Source organism: Malus sylvestris, chromosome 10 (genome assembly GCF_916048215.2).
Source record: "Malus sylvestris chromosome 10, drMalSylv7.2, whole genome shotgun sequence".
In the NCBI taxonomy this organism is placed as follows: domain Eukaryota; kingdom Viridiplantae; phylum Streptophyta; class Magnoliopsida; order Rosales; family Rosaceae; genus Malus; species Malus sylvestris.
Window position 1 is genome coordinate 14,091,626 of NC_062269.1, and position 21,334 is coordinate 14,112,959.

At 35.7% G+C, this 21,334-nt stretch overlaps 1 protein-coding gene and 2 long non-coding RNA genes across 4 annotated transcripts in view; all 3 read right to left on the minus strand.

Moving 5' to 3' along the window:
• Nucleotides 1-584: 584 nt before the first annotated feature.
• Nucleotides 585-21,334, minus strand: part of LOC126584703 (uncharacterized) — a 40,871-nt gene continuing 20,121 nt past the window's right edge. Inside the window, exons 1-2 of one of the 2 annotated variants that reach the window (XR_007610091.1) lie at nt 16,405-16,456; nt 585-781 (exon numbers count right to left, since the gene is read on the minus strand). This is a non-coding gene — a long non-coding RNA (uncharacterized LOC126584703). Of the gene's footprint in view, nt 782-16,404; nt 16,457-21,334 lie in introns of those variants that run through there. The other variant, XR_007610090.1, reaches the window with a different exon arrangement.
• On the minus strand, nt 5,563-6,632 carry LOC126584696 (uncharacterized). The gene is made up of 2 exons (XM_050249028.1): nt 6,419-6,632; nt 5,563-6,321 (listed from the first exon to the last, which is right to left on the minus strand). The coding sequence occupies exons 1-2, from the start codon at nt 6,515-6,517 to the stop codon at nt 5,785-5,787; spliced, it is 636 nt and encodes a 211-aa protein (XP_050104985.1). The 5' UTR covers nt 6,518-6,632; the 3' UTR covers nt 5,563-5,784.
• Nucleotides 8,545-9,836, minus strand: LOC126584702 (uncharacterized). The gene is made up of 2 exons (XR_007610089.1): nt 9,712-9,836; nt 8,545-8,999 (listed from the first exon to the last, which is right to left on the minus strand). It is a non-coding gene; the product is annotated as an uncharacterized LOC126584702 (long non-coding RNA).

A 21,334-nucleotide genomic window follows, 5' to 3' on the forward strand; every position in this document is an offset into this window, starting at 1 on the left:
CCCTTAAAAACACAAACTAAATTAATTTCTACTTAATCTAACACTTTAAAATAAATGGGGAATTGGTTTTGACGAAAATTGAAAACAAAAACAAAACTTGTAAATTGAACAGATTCTAAAACGAATTTGAGTAAAGTGAATGGATGGAAGGCTAGCTAAGGGGTTCTTCTCCACACATGTCACACTTGCATATAAAACGATTTCCAATTGCTTTTCGATAAACCATGAATTCCCAACACCCCAGATTAACCGTGAATTGCACTAATTAACCCTCAGATTTTCCTTAAGTTATTGAATTGGATAAATTGCATACGACAACCCAAAGCATTCCCCACAAGTTCCCTACATGAATTGCATAATAGAGATACAAGCAAGAATCATTACGTTCTATGAAAATCATAAGCATTGGCGAAGCACTCGTTGCTATGAATTGTATGAAACTCATGCCAAGAATTTACTTAACACGATTGTGATCAACAACCTTTACTACTTGTGAATATAAGTTCATAACGATTAGGTGAAACTCCCTTATATCCTAGCATCAAACTTATGCATGAAAATTAAGCGTGCACTCTCAACCAACATACACAAATCAGTTTTAATTCATGTAGATAAGTAAATTGAATTCACAACTTATGAAACGCAATTAGAAGTAATCAAATCATATAGCAAGCATAAACATGGTTTCGAATTCCCCCCTAGCCAAGGGGGGTTTAGTTCCTCATACTCACAAAACAAAGAGTATTGAATTTAAACATTGAAAACAAGGGAAAGAAAACACCTAAAACGTTCCAGTAATCCTAACTTGAATGGCATGCACGTCCAAGGCTTCTCCTCCTTCTTCTTTGCTGCGGCACAAGGTTTTGGGGACAGGTTTGGATGGTATTTATATGGAGGAATGGATGGGAGATGGTATGGTGGTGTTTAGGATGGATGGGAGGTGTGGCAAAAGAGAGAAAGATGGCTGAAATTGTGTTTGTGATGTAGTGTATGAATGTGTAGATGGGTTTGGCTAAAAGAATGGATGGAGAATGGGTGGTGTGGCTGATTGTGTTTTTGATGTAGTGTCATCTTTAGTGTTCTTCCATTCACTCCCTATTTATAGAAGCTCCAAAGCAAAGAATCACTCAAGTGGCTTCAATAAACAATACAAACAAAGACCAAAATGATGCAAAAACAGCTAGTTTACATGCTCTTTTATCATTGTGTCTTGCCTTTAACAAAAGACAATCATTCCTCTTTTGCTAATTCAACTCCTTTGTAGCTGTCCATGTGCCTTCATTCTTCAATTTCTGATGCATTTGCCTTGTATTCCATCCCCTTTCCACATGTACTAGCTGTTAGACAACTTTCACACACATGTTTTGCATCATTTCATCTTGCAAACATCAACTTTCGGCCACTTTACACCTCTACACACATGCTATGCATCATTTCAGCTTGCAATTATGTTTGTAGTTGCTGAAAATGTGAATACATCTTGTAAAGCAATCCAACAAATGGCATCTTTCACTTCTTTTCCTTTCAAATTGTTCCTTAAGTGTATGTATCTGCACACTTGCACACTTCAACTTCATTATTCAGATTTTTGCATGTGTTGAAACCTTTTTTAAAACACCAAAAACGTCCATCCCACTTGCTCCATATGCATGCAATCCATTTTGGCCCAAAATTGCTCCAAATTGCACCAAAATGCACTTTCTTTCCAACTTAGTTATTAGGACCTACAAACACACGAAAATAGCTTAAAACACTCTTATAAGCAATAACTAACTAAGTAAATGCAAGAAAACATGTTAACTAAGTCGCATAAATATGCTTCTATCAACGTTTCAAATAATGTGTATGTTTACATTGAAATACTGTATATGCAAATTGGCATGAATCAGGGCCATACTATTTCAGTGTTTGTTGGGTATGAAAGTGGAATCATAAACCGAATAGCAGGGGTTTTCGCCAGGAGAGGTTACAATATCGAGTCTCTTGCTGTTGGTTTGAATAAGGACAAGGCTCTCTTTACCATAGTTGTGTTTGGGACTGAAAAGGTGTTGAGGCAGGTTGTTGAATAGCTCAACAAGTTGGTGAATGTGATAGAGGTTAGTGGACGTCTTTAGTATTTCGTGTAAAACCTTTTGGTAGTTTCTGCATTATCTTCACTTATAAGTCTGCTTTATCAGGTCAAGGACATCTCAAGGGAGCCACAAATAGAACGTGAACTGATGCTTATCAAACTTAATGCAGATCCAAGTACCCGTGCAGAGGTAAATTTTTCGATCATCCAACCAATAATTGGATAATCGTTCTAATATGTTTAAATGATCCACCCCTAAGAATAATCATCAGTAATATGTGGTTTTAATTCATCTGTATAATTCTCTACAGATAATTTTAAAATGTAATTTTCGCCAGTTATACATCATGTTGCGTATATCTGTGTTTTCGGCCCTCTATTGCGTGTTTACTAGGCTGTTGTTGTGCTCTGCATTGTTTATGTACTGTAGGCTTTGCTGGTGTGATTACCGTATTTGTCATTCTTAATTTGGTTAGATGGTAGACAATGGCACAACATGTTTAATATTTACTTTGAATGCCAAATGCAAACCTAACAGCCTTTATCATCCCAAATGTACGAATATTTAAGTCTGTTTATATATGCCTTCAAATATATATATATTTTTTTTCAATTCAGGATTTCAACATATCAAGTATGGAGGGAATTGATAGAAGCAATATGTCAGAGGTTTTTACCTTATCTGCATTATTCCTCTTCTGTATGGATGATTTATTTTTTCTTCTTTTCAAAAATAAAATTCATTTTCTTCGGCAATTTCTCAATGTAGGTCAGCAATGAAGAAGTTCACTTCAGACAAACAAATGTTCACAATTCTCGATAGCCAGACCAAAGGTATTAGGAGCAATCAACAAAGGCAAAGATGACAATCTATGAATTCATCACAACGGGCTCGAATTTCAATGCGACGACGTGCCAATTATCAAACCCGATTGAACTCAGTAAATATAGTATAAAATCAAACGGAAGTAAACCAAGAAGACATAGGACCAACATCAGTGGGTAATATGATTTCTACTTTTTTTGTCTTTAATAATTAAGACACATCTATTAAGATTGAACGAATAGTGATTTTAGGTTGGAGTTTGTACATTTCTATGTTGAAGTAATACGCGTTTGTTGATATCTTTTACACTGACTTTTAAATCTTTTCATTGTAACGGTTAATTGAGAATTACTGTGAATTCTGGAAATGTGATAGGATAGGAATCGAGCAACTTCACTTAGGTCTGAATTGTGGGATACGGGTTGGGATGAATTGGTGGCATTTGTACACAACAGTTCTACATAAAATCAAGTAACATATTGAATTAAATGATCGTACAAATTATAAAACTTCGGGAAAAGGAAAGCATGCGAAATATCTAAAGAACAAACCTTGAGGAAAGCGAACATATATAAAAGTCCTTAGCGCCACCAAGTTCAAGGTTTAATGCAGCTCAGATAGCAACAACCATTGACAGCCTAATATGTACATCTGGAAGGAAAGGTAAAACAGAATCATATTATTAGGTACATATGAAATTAAACTACTCATCTTTTTTCCTCTAAAACAACCCCACACTAGACCTCCAATGGTTGATTCACGACATGGGGTAACAAAATAGTTTTCAAATAGCTTTAGGTTAGAGATCATTCCTTTGTCCTCCTCCTCTCTTCCTATGTCACTATGTGCTAAATCATCTGCTTTAAACTAATTTTATTTTACCACTATTATTGTATTTACTCTTTAATAAACTAAGTCTACTGTAAACTATTTTTTTTAATTTTCCAATTAAAAAAAAAACATAATGTATACCATTGATTCAATTACAAAAAAAAAAAAGAAAAAAAAAGTATGTAGGTACGTAAATAATATTATATGCTTACTAATATCTTTCGTGCACCATTACGTTTCTTGGTTTAGAGCAACAAGATGCATATGTTGCAACTAAATTATAAGGATATTCTCTGTTATTTATTACTTTTCTTTTTTACATATTCTAGATAAAATACTTCAAATTCCTACCTTTATTATTAGAGATGATAGTCGCCTTTATTTTATGTTTCTACATTGAACCAATCCTCGCATATAAATTCATCTAAAATGCGTATGTGAGCGCGTGGAAAGGCTAGTAATATATAAATTCCAACAATCCCTCGCATGAATGAAAAATTAGGAAGAATTTGAGAGTACAGGTGGACAAGAGATGCATCGGGAGAGGTGTCCTTTGGACTTGAACCTACCCTAGGGAATACTTATTAGATTTACTTGGTGACGCAGTGGATGTGAAAGATCTTGAACTGTTCATCGCAACAGTATACCGAGACAATAAGCAACACACATTACTAATCTTAATATATTATGGTTCATACGGTTGTGTTCATTTTGGTCCTGAACAATCCCGGATTCATGAGAGTTTAGAGAATTTAGCCATCTCATTCTCATAGAAGCGACCAACTTCTACTCTCACATAAGTGACCACTGATTGAGAATACTCTGCAATATTCCTCTTGTTTATAAGATATCATTGTCATTAAGTATAAATATACACCCTAAAACTTCTGCAACACACTTCCTCCATCATAGGAATGAGGTATATAGTGTGTGAACTTCTTTGAATCATGCACAACCTGTTTGCCTATAGAACTTAGACCATGGGATCTCCTATCAATTCCGCCCGGCTGATTCATTAGTTATGTTGGCTTTAGCCTCATTCCCCTCGATAATCAACTTACTCTCTAGTCAAATCTTTAATAATTGGATTCACTACTAGGTTGACTATTTTAATGATGTGCACAATCCATCTTTTGAAATTATATTTCATACGACAGTAGTTGTGAAGTCCTCAAAAGTACATGTTGGGATTTTAGTAAGGAATTTTCTAGAAAGTAGACTTCTCCCACATTTAAGGTATTTGTAGGAAGGTCTCTAACTCTTCATACCTTAAAGTTACTCATTATAAGAGATAATTGCTTTTTATTCTCTCTCTTTTAATAAACAAATTACTCTTTACAATTTGGACATCGTGCTTAGCCCTTACTCGGCTAAATTATCACAAAGTACATTTCTCTAGCCTTAAAGCTGTATTCAATTCCATTTAGGGTGCGTTTGTTACGCTGGACTGTCTCGGACTGGACTAGCTGCCGGGACTAAGCTGGACTGGCTTAGACTGGACTAAGCTGGACTAACTTAGTGAAGCGTTTGGTGTAATGTCGGACTAAGAAGCAGGATAAGAAAAACAGTACTGTTCACCAGATTTGTGTTTGCTTAGACTAGGACTACAAATTTTTGCCATTGTGTAATAGAGTAATGCTACAAATCTCATGATATGGGTTAATTGGAGCATATTTTTGCCATGTATATTATGAATCTTAAAAAAAATTGACAATTGTTTTGTTTCTATTACCTACTAATAGAATTGGGTTTAATTTGCAAATGTAGCTTGGTTTAAACTCTATCACCCAACAGAAGAAAAATAATAGTGCCCAATACATGCAACTTCAACAAATACAAGTACATAAGAAGATCTCCATAATTTAGAAAATCCTAGTTAACATTAGTTAACATTAGCCAAAATAGATCTCCATAATTTACAAAATGGCTAGTTAACATAAGCCAAAATACTAGTGCAAAGCTAAGTTATAAGCCATAACATAAGATTGTATGATTAATAAAATACATCCATGTTAACATTAATAAAATACATCCATGTTAACATTAGCCAAAATCCTCATCCGCTTGCGTTGTCGCTTAAAAGCCTTTGGACGAACACTTTCTTGAGTTCCGGTTTGATTGCCCTGAACACTCCCACATTTTTTGGTTTATCCAAAATAAGAGACAATGCATCAATTTGATCCATAGGAGAGAGACCCATTGCTTCAAGTTCATTAGCTATGTCAGTATGATCTGCAGTACCTTGAACTAAAGCTTCAGTTACCATTTGCATCCTCTTCCCACTTTCAACATAAAAATCTTTCAGTCCACTGATAATTGCCTCGGTTCCATCACTTGAACTTCCCACAGCTCTTTTCCTCTTTCTTTGGCTATTTTCAGATGGGGTGCTTTGTTGGCTTTGTTGGTTCATTGAAGAAACAAAATTTTCACCTCCAATATCACTTTCACCAACATGATCATGACTTTGTTCCTCCACCATTTGAGCAGGGGTTTCGGCTACATTACCCGTAGCCCGATCTTTTCCAAATATATATGCAAATCTATCAAACAGTGGAAAAGGTTTGCTTCTCCATCCATCGGCTTCTTTATTTCTCTAAGATTATATCAACATAGCAAAACTAAAATTTAGCATGCGTAACAAATATAGCAGCAATAATATAACTAATGTATAAATAAAATAGGATATGAACCTGCACATAAGTTTGCCATGAGTCATCACTGTCATCTTCAATGCACTTTTTGACATCATTCCATGCAAATCCACTTGTGTTTATCATGTCAACGACCATACTATATGTATTTTTCCATTTCTTCAACTTGGACTCAATATGTGGATTTGCCTTTATATTTGAATGAGGACATAAAACATTGACAGCTTTTGCTATTTCAACCAAAGTACCTTGTTTGAAAGCACCAGGGTCACACCGTTGCTTCCGAGCAACAAAATCCTCAAGAACTCCTAGTAATACTTCTTCCTCAAATGCTTCCCATTTACGCCTTCTTCCTTTTGGCTCTTGAGTAGCATTCAAAATATTTTCGTTATCCATACCTAAACAAAAAATATTTTAATGAAGGAAAATACCATACAAATAATCAATTTGCATAATATCCAATCAACTTGCATAATATCCAATTAATTTGCATACCATCCAATCATTGTGTTAATATCTAACAAATGCATGATAAAAAGGAATACTAAAATAAAATGTTATCATTAACACATATAGCTAGTTCGGTTGCTGGTTCCTAATTGCTCTCCACTCGTTATACATTTCCTGAGCCATATCATTCCTTTTTGCAGTCCACTGGTCAGATGTTTGAACACTACCAACATATTCACCTTCTTCTGTATTTTGTCCATCTTCTATTATTGGCAAATTCTCCATTGGATCTACAGACATCTCTTGCCTAATAAGATTGTGTAGTAGGCAAAAAGGGGTAATTATTCGACCTTGTGTCCTTATCGGATAGAAAGATGGACTCCTTAGTATTGACCACCTTCCTTTTAGCAAGCCAAAACAGCGTTCAATTACATTCCTTGCCTTAGAATGCTTCATGTTAAAATATTCTTCCTTATTAGAAGGTGTTCGTCCCTCCCATTCAGATAAATGATAAGGTATTCCTCTATAGGGTGCAAGGAATCCTTCACCATTTGTATAACCACCATCTACAAGGTAATAATAACCTAATGAAAAAAAAAACAGACCTTATTAGTGTTTTGTAGTTGACAAACAGAACTAGACCTAACTTACAAAGTTGAGACTAAGTAATAGTCTTACCCGCTGGTACCTTAAAACCATTAGGCCTAGTAATTGCATCATGTAGCACTCTAGAGTCTGATGCGGAACCCTCCCACCCCGGAAACACATATATGAACTGCATATCTCCTGAACACACACCTAACACATTAGTTGCGACTCGACCCTTTCTTGTTCGGTATCTTGGTTTGTCAATTTCAGGTACATGCACATCAATGTGTGTTCCATCCAATGCTCCCAAGCAATTCTTAAAAAAAAAAAAAAAGTTTTTGTTAATTTATACAAAGGGAATGAAGAGTTCAAGCTTAGGGAAAATGAAAAAAAATTCTCATCATACCTTAAAACATTGCCACCTAGGATCTGTAGAATCAATAGGCACAGGCTGAGGGACTTTTAGTAGGATACCTTGTAATCGCAAAATTCCTTGCAATACGCTATTGAAATACCAACTTATAGTCTCTCCCGACCTATAAAATCTACCGCCAACACTACGATTCTTAGTATGATGTGCTAATATTTGTAAAGTCATACACACCTGCTCCTCTACAGACACCAAACCATCAGTTTTTACCCTCCCATCTTAACGAAGTAAGTCACATAATATGCCAAAAGTCCTTCTATCCATTCTCAATTCGTTGACACATTCAGTATCAGTATTCCCTATTATACCATTCAGATAACACAAACTAATCTCTCGTCTAATAAGTGAACGGTTAGTCAATGTGGGTCGTTCAACATGTCTCTGTTTGCCACGTAGCATCATCAACACAAGAATCGTACAAATGCAAATTGTCTCCAAATAAGACATCTCTAACAATAAGATCAATAAAAGCTTCCTTCGATCCATATCTATCCAAACAAAAAAAAAAACAAAAAACAAATTAAGAACATTATATATGTAATATTTACTGTTATTAAGGGTGATGGAAATGAAGTGATTATGATACGAAATGAACTAGATCAAAGTAACTAGCGAAGTCACAATCCGAGGTATCAAATATACGGGTGGTGTTGGAAAAAAAAAAGTTATCATTAACCCGAGGCAACAAATATACAGGTGGCGTTGAAAAAAAAAAAGTTATCATTAACCCGAGGCATCATATTCAAAATGTTCTACTCTTATACATCTATAAACATGTGTCTAAGAACACTAGTATGAGGATTGCTATCATTGCTAGGCATTGCATGTGAAGAGGGAAATTAAAGGACACCTGTAATGTAGTAGCCTTAGCCTTAGCCTTCCGTTTATGCTCCTCTTCTCTGCAACCAACAACCACAAAAAATTGCAATTCAGCATCAACCCCACACAATACAAAACATTCACATTGTAATATCATGGTTATAAACCAAGTACACACACACACACTCATGGACAAATGTGCAAAATACACATACATACTCACACTCACACTCACACTAACACACACACACGGACATACACACTCTCACACACGGACATACACTCACACACACCCTGCATACATACATACACACACACACACACACACACACACTGCATACATACATACACACACACACACACACTGCATACATACATACACACACACACACACTCACACTGCATACACACACACACACATACTGCATACATACACACACACACACATTGCATACATACACACACACACACTGCATACATACACACACACACACATTGCATACATACACACACACACTGCATACATACACACACACACACACACTGCATACATACACACACACACACACTGCATATATACACACACACACACACACACTGCATACATACACACACACACACACGGCATACATACACACACACACACACACACTGCATACATACACACACACACACTGCATACACACACACACACACACACACACACTGCATACATACACACACACACACACACTGCATACATACACACACACACACACACACACTGCATACACACACACACACACTGCATACACACTCACACACATACTCACACGGACATACACACTCTCACACACGGATATACACTCACACACACCCTGCATACATACATACATACACACACACACACTGCATACATACATACATACACACACACACACACTGCATACATACACACACACACACACTGCATACATACACACACACACACACACACACACACTGCATACATACACACACACACACTGCATACACACACACACACACACACACTGCATACACACACACACACACACACACACACACACACACACACTGCATACATACACACACACACACACTGGTCAGCTGCACACACTGCACTCACACGGACATACACACTCTCACACACTGACATACACTCACACACACCATGCATACATACACACACACCCTGCAAACATACACACACACATACACACTGCATACACACTCACACACATACTCACACGGACATACACACTCTCACACACGGACATACACTCACACACACCCTGCATACATATATACATACACACACACACACACACTGCATACATACATACATACACACACACACACTCTGCATACATACACACACACACACACTGCATACATACACACACACACACACTGCATACATACACACACACACACATAGAGTATACACACACAGATTACACACACACACACACAGAGTATACACAAACAGAGATTACACGCACACAGAGAGTATACACACACACACAGACAAACCAGAGTACACACACACATAGTATACACACACACGCACACACACACAGACACACACAGATTCTAATCTCAATTTGACCTAAAAATTGATTTTGAAGTTTACCAGAAAAGTTGAAATACGAAAACCCCAAATTCTAATCTCAATTTGAACTAAAAATATGAAAACCCCAAATTCTAATCTCAATTCGACGAAATCAATCGAAGATTTGAAGCTTACCAGACTGTCTCCGACCAGATGAGGGTGAGAAGACGCAGAGATGAGGGTGAGGAGGACGACGACGAGGAAGCAGGGCAAGGTCGACGACGAGGAAGCAGGGCAAGGTCGACGCCTCGTCGTCGACGAGCGACGAGTAGGACGAGGGACGTTGGGGATCCTCGCAGAGATGAGGACGAGCAGGACGTTGGGGATCCTCGCGGTTTTCTCTCCGAGCTTACGAGTCCGCCCAAAATTGGGGTTCTTCGTTAAGAACTCGTAAGGAGGTGTGTAATCCGAGCGAGTCCCACCTAAGCCCATTAAAGCTAATCCGGTTGCACACCAAACACAGGACTATAGTCTAGTCCAGTCCAAGCCTTGCTAATCCTGTCAAACAAACGTGCCCTTATAGATTATGCCTTTGCATATCCACCTATATGTACTTTGACTTTAAATGATCAAAATTCAATTAGCCAGCATCATTGAATTCATAACATGTCCATTCATATTCTTGCTTAAGAAGCATCATCATGTTTAATTTAATTGTGTATGCTTACTCAATAAGCATCAATTTCAGTGCCTTATCATTCCTTTTACGAAAACCCGCACACTTCCAGTGTATAATTCTTCGCAAAGGAATTGGCTTTGGTTTTATTCACGACTAACATGGCTTATGAGAAAAACTCATTTTTGTAGTGCCTTCACATATTACTCCTTTATCAGGAAGTGCTCATCATTCTATAAATGTGCTAATTCAATCAATGAGTTTTCAGATCACACAGCCCATATCAGTAGATGCCCAACCACAACATTAAAGATTGCATTATGATCTTGTAGCTAATTGGGAAACAAAAAACTCAAACATTCATGTTTATGTATCACTATTGCTTTGAAGCCCTCACACATCTGCAGTATACAACCACAAGTTCTGTGCCATATGTATACTAACATAAGAAAAACCTTCTCTTTAGCAAAGAAAGAGGCTTCACAACCGCTAACAGAGATTTACTTCTCCTATTCAATCCTATGAAATTCCAAGTCACTAAATTATGGCGCTCCCACCTTCACTTTCTCTATTGTCTTTCACTCTTTTTTTTTATACACATATCACCAAGAGTGTATACTTGTGGTTTTCATTCCCTCTAGGTCCTTTGCTCTTATTTTCATCACCATGCAGCTTAAAATATAAGCTTTTATTTCTTCGAAGAATATGCCACCTTTCATACTACCATCAATTTATATCAATGCAATAATTATTCAAAAGCTTAACACCAATTCTATTTATCATCTATTCTTGACCAACTTCATTTCTTTTAAAATCATCAACTCCTCAATCCTTTTTCTTCTTAAAATTAACGGAAGCTTATCCACTGAAAATTGCTTTGCTTTCCTATCGACGATATTATAATATAGTTGCTGTCTTCTCCATTTTAATTTGATTCCCAAAACTCGTCATATCTTCATCAAACTAGCTGACAGACAACCAATGTTCATCCCTCCTCTTAGAGCATCTTTCACCATCTCTACTATTTATTCAAGCCTAATTATCATTATATAAAGTCTCAACAACATATTTATACATTTCTTTTGAATTCTTCAACATTGAAACATGTAGAATACCTTCTGCATTGATATAGGTACTCTCAAATTCTTCTGACTAGTGTATAAGTACCCAAATCCTCATATTGAAGCACTATTTCTCCTTCATAATTATGGTTCTGTATGTAACAATAATTTTGCAAGTGATTCTCTAAAATCATGAACCAACACTAAGTTCAAACCTAACTCCTAGAGCTCATATTAACTATATAATAATTCATAATTCAATTGCAAAATTACAAATCCAAAGTGATCATAATTCTTTGTATCATCTTAGGAATAAATTTGGCAATTTGTTCAGTGATACTCATTGCGTATATAATCATTTGTATGCTAATTCTCCAATGAAAACACTTTAGTTTCTTACAACTCCCGCCAAATCATGACTACTAACTCCATATCTATCCAACTTAGTAATCCATAGACCTGTTCAAACTTGAATTTCCTTCGTAATTACTTGCCCTTACATCACACGAGTAACAAAATCCAAGTGTCCATAACATCTTCATCTCTAAAATAATCATTCCAACATCGCATGTAACTAACTTATATTAAGATCCTTTGCATAAAAATTCTTCTTACTTGTCCAATCCCATATAATCACCTTTCTCCAATTCAAACTTAAAATATCTCTAATCACATATGAACATGAAATAATACTGGCTAGTTTTTGAAATAATTTTGAAGCAAAATGAACTTACTTTGAGACTTGTTTAGATATCAAAAGTATAAGTTCTTGTACACATAGTGTATAAAAAGAAATCCAATAAATTCATTACATAAAAATAACTTCGCGCGCGCGCGCACACACACACACACACACACACACACATATATATAACCATTTTTTTTTAAATACGGGGTATTACAATCTACCCTCCTTAAAAGAAATTGCGCCCTCGAAATTTGCAAGACCTTAATAGTTTTACAAGTAAGGTAAAACAAATCTAAAAGACGTAGAATATATCACAAATATTATAGTAATAGTTGAAAAACATTGATGAAGTATTTAGTTAGAGTGGTTGCATGGAGATTACCCTTCCATGTCATGTGGATTGCAATTCTCCAATTTAGGCCTTCCAACTCTAGCAAAACACCTCTATAGTGAACCTGATAGGAAAACGAAACTAGTCTTTTACTGAAAATCACCTAATAATGAAATTAGAATAGAAAAATTGATGGTTACACAAATCGGAAATGTAACTCACCAATCACCTTACTAATTGGATTCCTATATTCTCACCACACATAATTTAAAATTTTATAACTCATCACATAGCCCAAAACTATGTAGGAATGAGATTTCACTAGCTCATCACAGTTTAGGAATGAGAATTATTATTGACATTGCCAACTCGTGTAGGAATGAGAGTTTTAGTTTGCAATGACCATTTTTCTTTCTTTTTCCTTTGTGAGTAGGAATGAATTACATTGGAATTCATATCCCCATCAAAATTTACAAACATTTACTAAAGAACACAAATTCCTACGAACAAATTGCAAGTGTTAAACAACATGTACTTAAATTACTATTTCTATAAAGGAAGACCATTAAAATACTTCAACGTTTTTCTGAAGAAAAAAAAAAAAACTCAAATCCAAAGGAAATGGATCCCCATACATATATAAATATGCACACATATTTATACCGTTACTTTATGGGCTCCTCCTCCTCCTCCTAGTAACTTGCCTCAGTTCATTGTCCTAGTAGCATACTAATACAAGTCAAGACCCACAATCTAGATAACAAGAAACTACTCATCCAGTCATTATTCTGATGACTCCAATGCCACTTTCACTATATAAGAATCAAAACATAATTAGTCCAAAGTTAAAAAACATAAAATTTAAGCTAATTCGACAAACATAGTGATCATCACAAGTTCAATCCTAGAGTATCTAATCCCTAAGCTCTGATACCATTTTGTCACACCCCAACCCACGAATAAGGACTATTCACGAGCTAGGGTGTGAACCATATCTTGCTTATAGAATTTATTTCTATAGCTAAGATATGGCTCACACCCTAACTTGTGAATAGTCCTTATTCGAGGGTTGGGACGTGACAAATGAATAGATAAAATATTAAATTACTGCAAAGACCAAAAACTGGGTAGAATGAAATGACTATAAATGACTTACTCAATCACCAATCACTTGGCTCTTATACCAAATGAATAAAAAGAATGACACGAAGTCGTCATCTGTATTTACTTTGAAGTTAAAATATTCAATTAATTGATTGACAAAATTTACTGGAAGAATTGGATGATGGTGCTCGTAGGCATCCTTCTTCTAAAATGAAAAAGTGTTTACAATATTTAATTTCTTTGAATATAGTGTGCACTGATGCGAAAATTATCTTAACACACAAATTAAACCCTCTTGTTGTCAATTGTAGTATAAATGCAAGTAGGGATCGTTTTAGGCAGGGGATTAGGAGGGATTGCTAAAACACTTCAAACTGACTTAAAAACGTAAAATTAAGTTTAAAACACCAAACTAGACTCAAAGAACTTAAAACAAACTCAAAGGACTCAAAACAAGCTAAAAACGCTCAAATTTGCCTAAAAACACAAACTGGGCAGATTTGGACTCTAACACACTTTTGGGACACCTAAAAACACAAATCAAAACAGATTTTGACTAATAAAACACTTTAAAGTAAATGGGGTTTTGGGTTGGACGAATTTGAAAACAAAACAAGTAAATTAAAGAACTAATGAAATCTGCACGAATTTGAATAAATTGAATGCATGGAAGGCTAGCTAGGAGGTTCTTCTCCACACATGACATACTTGCACATAAACCAATTTTCAGTTGTTCTTTCGATCAATCATAAAACTCAACACCCCAGGTTAATTAAGTCCGCTTAAATTAACCTTCAAGTTCTCCTTAAGTTATTGAATTGGATGGGAAAACGCATACAACAATTCAAGCATTCTTCAAAAGTTCTTTACGTGAACATCACAATAAAGATACAATCAAAGATCATTAAGCATTATGAAAACTATAAGTATTGATGAGGCATTCGTTACTATGATGAGCATGAAACTCCTGCCAAGAATTTATTTAACGCTATCGTTTATAAGCGACCTCCACTACTTGTGAATATAAGTTTGTAACTATTAGGTGAAACTCCCTTATACTCTAGCATCATATTCATGCATGCAAACTAAGTGTGCACTCTTAATAAACATACACGAATAAGTTATCAATCAAGCAGTTAAACAAATTGAATTCACAACTTATGAAATCACAACTGAAGGTAATCAAATCATATTGCAAGCATGAACATGGTTTCGAATTCCCCCTAGCTAAATGATGCGAAATATATAAGCACACAAATTAAACCCTCTTTTTATCAAATGTAGTAAAGTATGTAAGTAGGGATCGTTCTGGACAGGGGATTAGGAGGGATTGCTAAACACTTGAAAACTAACTTAGAAACGTAAAAACAAAGTTTAAAACACTAAACTAGACTTAAAGAATGTAAAACTAGAGTTTGAAACACTGAAATAAACCAAAAGAATCAAAACAGCAAACAAACACTTAAAACTGCCTTAAAAACCCTTTCTGGGCAGTTTTGAACACAAACACAAATTTGGACGAAATTGGGTTACAACTTGAATCAAAACACTTAAAAACACAAACTAAATGGATTTCTAACTAATCTAACACTTTAAAATAAAGGGGGATTTGGTTTTGACGAAATTGAAAACAAGACAAAACTTTGTAATTAAAACAGATTGTAGAACGAATTTGAATGGAGCTTATGGATGGAAGGCTAGCTAGGAGGTTCTTCTCCACACATGTTACACTTGCATACAAAACAATCTCCAATTGCTTTTCGATACACTATGAATACTCAACGCCCCAGATTAACCGTGAATTGCATTAATTAACCCTCAGTTTTTTCACAAGTTATTGAGTTGGATGATTGCATACGACAACCCAAAACATTCCCTACAAGTTCCCTACATGAATTGCATAATAGAGATACAAGAAAGAATCATTAAGTTCTATGAAAAACATAAGCATTGACGAGGCACTCGTTACTATGAATTGCATGAAATTTATGCCAAGAATTTACTTAACGCGATTGTGACTAGCAACCTTCACTACTTGCGAATATAAGTTCATAACGATTAGGTGAAACTCCCTTATATTCTAGCATCAAATTCATGCATGAAAATTAAGCGTGCACTCTCAACCAACATACACAAATCAGTTTTTATACGAACGGATAAGTAAATTGAATTCACAGCTTATGAAACGCAATTAGAAGTAATCAAATCATATTGCAAGCATAAACATGGTTTCGAATTCCCCCTAGCCAAAGGGGGGTTTAGTTCCTCATACTTACAAAACAAAGAGTATTGAATTTAAACATTGAAAACAAGGGAAAGAAAACACCTAAAACGTTCCAGCAATCCTAACTTGAATGGCATGCACGTCCAATGCTTCTCCTCCTTCCTCTTTGCTGTGGCTCAAGGTTTTGGGGACAGGTTTGGATGGTATTTGTATGGAGGAATGGATGAGAGATGGTATGGTGGTGTTTAGGATGGATGGGGGGTGTGGCAAAAGAGAGAAAGATGGCTGAAAATGTGTTTGTGACGTAGTGTATGAATGTGTAGATGGGTTTGGCTAAAAGAATGGATGGAGAATGGGTGGTATGGCTGATTGTGTTTTTGATGTAGTGTAATGTTTTCTGTTCTTCCCTTCACTCCCTATTTATAGAAGCTCCAAAGCAAAGAATCACTCAAGTGGCTTCAATAAACAATACAAACAAAGACCAAAATGATGCAAAAACAGCTAGTTTACATGCTCTTTTATCATTGTGTCTTGCCTTTAACAAAAGGCAATCATTCCTCTTTTGCTAATTCAACTCCTTTGTAGCTGTCCATGTGCCTTCATTCTTCAATTTCTGATGCATTTGCCTTGTATTCCATCCCTTTTCCACATGTACTAGCTGTTAGACAACTTTCACCCACATGTTTTGCATCATTTCATCTTGCAAACATCAACTTTCAGCCACTTTACACCTCTACACACATGCTATGCATCATTTCAGCTTGCAATTATGTTTGTAGTTGCTGAAAATGTGAATACATCTTGTAAAGCAATCCAACAAATGACATCTTTCACTTCTTTTCCTTTCAAATTGTTCCTTAAGTGTATGTATCTGCATACTTCCACACTTTAACTTCATTATTCAGATTTTTGCATGTGTTGAAACCCTTTTTAAAACACCAAAAACGTCCATCCCACTTGCTCCATATGCATGCAATCCATTTTGGCCCATAATTGCTCCAAATTGCACCAAAATGCACTTTCTTTCCAACTTTGTTATTAGGACCTACAAACACACGAAAATAGCTTAAAACACTCTTATAAGCAATAACTAACTAAGTAAATGCAAGAAAGCATGTTAACTAAGTCCCATAAATATGCTCCTATCACTAAGGGGGGTTTAGTTCCTCATACTCACAAAGCAAAGATAAACAAATTTAGAGATTGAAAACAAAAGAATGAAAACACCTAAAAACGCTCCAACAATCCAACTAGAATGGCAAGCACGTCCAAGGGTCCTCCTTCTTCTCTTTGTTGCGGCACAAGGTGTGGTTTGATGGATGAGTGGTAAATTATGGTGGTGGATGGATATAGGTGAGTTATGGTGAAGGGTGGATAGGTGGATTGTGTTCTCTCGGCCAAGGAATGAAAGTGTAAGTGTATGGAGTTGTGAGATGTGAATGTAGTGTCTTTTGATGGATCTTTTCTCCTCTCCTTTGTTATGGTGAAGGGTGGATGTATTTATAGGCTAGGGAGAGGACCACCATCTAATTAAGGTGGTAGTGGTGTATGTTATGGTAAGGAGTGGATGTAATGGGTGTAGTGGATGAGTGTTTGGTAATGAGTGGATGTAATTGGTGTAGTGGATGAGTGTTTGGTAATGAGTGGATGTAATGGGTGTAGTGGATGGATGTTTGGTAATGAGTAGATGTAATGGGTGTAGTGGATGAGTGTTTGGTAATGTGTGGATGTAATGGGTGTAGTGGATGAGTGTTTGTAGTTGTAGGTCAACACACTTGCACACACACATGCTGATTTCTAGCCTTCTAATCTTAAAAAACGTCCATTCTCATGTCTCCATGCTTGCGCTATCCAATCTTGGCCCAAAAATGCTCCAAAATGCTGCAAATAGCACTTTGTTGCCAACTTTGTTATTTGAACCTACAAACACACGAATATAGCTTAAAATACATAATTAAGTAAGAAATAACAACACAAATGCACAAAAACAAGCTAACTAAGTCGCATAAATATGCTTCTATCAAATTCCCCCACACTTAGCTTTTGCTAGTCCTTGAGCAAAACAAAAGAAACAAAAGAAACAAAATGAAACAAAACAAACAAAACAAACAAAACACAACCTAACCTTCCAACATTTGCCTCAGGGATTTTCAATGAAACATGACATGCCAAAGATCACCACTTACATAGATTTAAGCAATCCTTACCCTCGAGCATACTTAATCATAATCACCATTCACTAGCTCACATTTAATCAATTAAAACAACATTTTGAATGTAGTAACATGCCTTAGAGAATTCCCTCAATTCCTTACTAGATACTCTCTATTTTCACACACATTTTCTGACTAAACACCTACACTAGTTATATGTGAGAAGATTGATGTAAACATGGAAGACTAGTACTCACATATGTTATAACAAAGAAAGCAATTTCTGGAGTTAATAAGCATGTTTAGATATGATTTCATGAATTGTATGCTACTACTTAGATGCGAGAACCAGTGACACCATATGCTCATACCAATTTCGAACTCCACAAATTGAAACACACAACACTCAAGATTGAAGTCAAGGGTTGTAACAGGGCTTGGGGGTAATGGCTAACAAAGAAAGGATATGAATAACAAACGTTCTTAAAGCGATAGCAAGCAAAGCAATGAAATAGACACTTGGAATTCACTTTAGAATGCAGAATCAACTTTTACATATAAAGGGAAGATTCATGCAACACTTGGGGCCGAATTCAATGTTTTGGACCCTTTTTTAACAAACAACCCTTTAGAGCTCTTTTTTTTTCTTTTCTCTACCCGTGCCTTATTAAGGACTTTGGTACACACACACACAAGAATCACTTCCCCCACAATTGCTCTCTGCAATACATTGATCAAAGAGGAGTTCATTTTAGGTCATGCTTTACTATGCTTCAAGAACAAGGGTATGAATGGTCCTAAAACTAGGCTAGGTAAGGATAGTGTGGGTTAACAAAGAACATAGGCTTAACAAGGCTTAACGGGGTTAAACTTAAACACATAATGAAATAGGGGCACGGCAATTTGGCTTTGGTGGTTACTACACAACTTCATCTTGAATATGTGTTATGCAAATCAATAGCATGCTTTGAATGAAATAGGCATGAGTTCTAGCATTTGGAACTAAATGATGAAACGCCTTCTAAGTAGCAACCAAGCAAAGAATAATGAGATCATGCAACGACTTTAGAAAACAATGATGCACAGATTATTAACTCTCCAAATAAACATTTAGGCTCAAGTCTCACAAGGTTATAACGTTCATTTGAGTTCCTTCCTTCAAGCATGTTACAAAACTGATTTTTCCTTTATGATTGCATGTGAATTCATAAATTATAACCACAACCAAGCATACACCAAAGAGGAAATCAATTTTCATCCATGTTTATGACTCTCTTTAACAGTCATGTAATTAAAAACCAAATCCTCATCATTGTGTTGGAAGGTACCCTAAGACACAAATAAACACACAAAAACAACTCTTTTTGGGTTTTTCAAAATAATTTTTCAAATTTTTATGAGATTTTCGGATTTTTATGTCAAAACACTTAAAAACAGCAAGGAGCAACACTAGAAGTAATGGGTGATAAACAAAACAGCTTAAAAACGCTTAAAAACAGCAAGGAACAACACTAGAAGTAATGGGTGATAAACTCCTACGAATTTCATGCAAAACAATGGTTACCCCCCCACACTTAAACCAAACATTGTCCTCAATGTTTCAAGCATAAACTCACACAAAAACAAGCAAATAAACAAACAACGAGTAAACATGACAAGTATAGCAAAGTAAAAATCAGACAGAGTAGAGTTTAAGAACGCAAATCTGGTTTTGGAGATAGATGACAATTAACCAATTAAAACGATGTTTTGAATGTAGTAACATGCCTTAGAGAAATCACTCAATTCCTTACAAGATATGCACTCAATTTTCACTCAGATTTTCTAACTACACACCCTATACTAGTTATATGTGAGAGAATTGATGTAGACATGAAAAGGAATGCTCACATATATGTATAACAAAGAATGCAATTTCTGGAGTTAATAAGCATGTTCAGATATGATCTCATGAATGGAATGCTACTACTTAGATGCGAGAACCAGTGACACCATATACTCATACCAAATTCAAACTCCACAAATTGAAACACATAACACTTAAGATTGAAGTCAAGCGTTGTAATGGGGCTTGGGTATTGGTTAACAAATGTGATGCGTAAAATAAGTTAACACACAAATTAACCCTCTTTTTGACAATTGTAGTATAGATGTAAGTAGGGTATCGTTCTATGCCGGGGATTAGGAGGGATTGCTAATCTATTCTAAATTAATTTTAAAAATATTAAACAAGACTCGAGGACACAAAACTAGGCTAAAAACTCTAATAACTCGAAACACACTTAGAATGACTCAAAATAATGAAAACAATCAAATTAGACACTAGGAACTGAAATGGACGGAAATTGAATTAAAAGACTAACAACAATGAAAACTAACTAAATAATATAATTTAATAATGGGGGGGTTTGGTTTTGACGAGAAGTAAATTAAACTTAAATAAATTACAGAATTGACAAAAGCATGAAATTAAGGTGAAAGGATAGGTGACGGACTAGCTAGAGGGTTCTTCTCCACACATGACACATATGCAACCTAAATTGATTTTCAGTTGTTCTTTCAATAAATTGTGAATGACAATGTTCCAAGTTAATTAGGTCCGCTTAAATTAACTCTTAGATTTCCCTAGATTCATTGGATTGAATGGAATACGCATGATAGAGACATTCAACAAAGATCATTAAGTTCAACGGAAATCATAAACATTGACTAGGCATTCATAACTATGGAATACACATGTTAATCCAGCCTAGAATTCACTTAACACGATTGTGGATAACAACCTTCACTACTTGTGAATATAAGTTCATAACGATTAGGTGAAACTCCCTTATATTCTAGCATCAAATTCATGCATGAAAATTAAGCGTGCACTCTTA

Excerpts from the sequence above, each read along its gene's own strand:
- LOC126584696 (XM_050249028.1), bottom strand. The coding sequence starts at position 6,517 with ATGGTCGTTGACATGATAAACACAAGTGGATTTGCATGGAATGATGTC. Across the intron at positions 6,322-6,418 it reads CATGGCAAACTTATGTGCAG|AGAAATAAAGAAGCCGATGG; the intron begins GTTCATATCCTA and ends ATATAATCTTAG.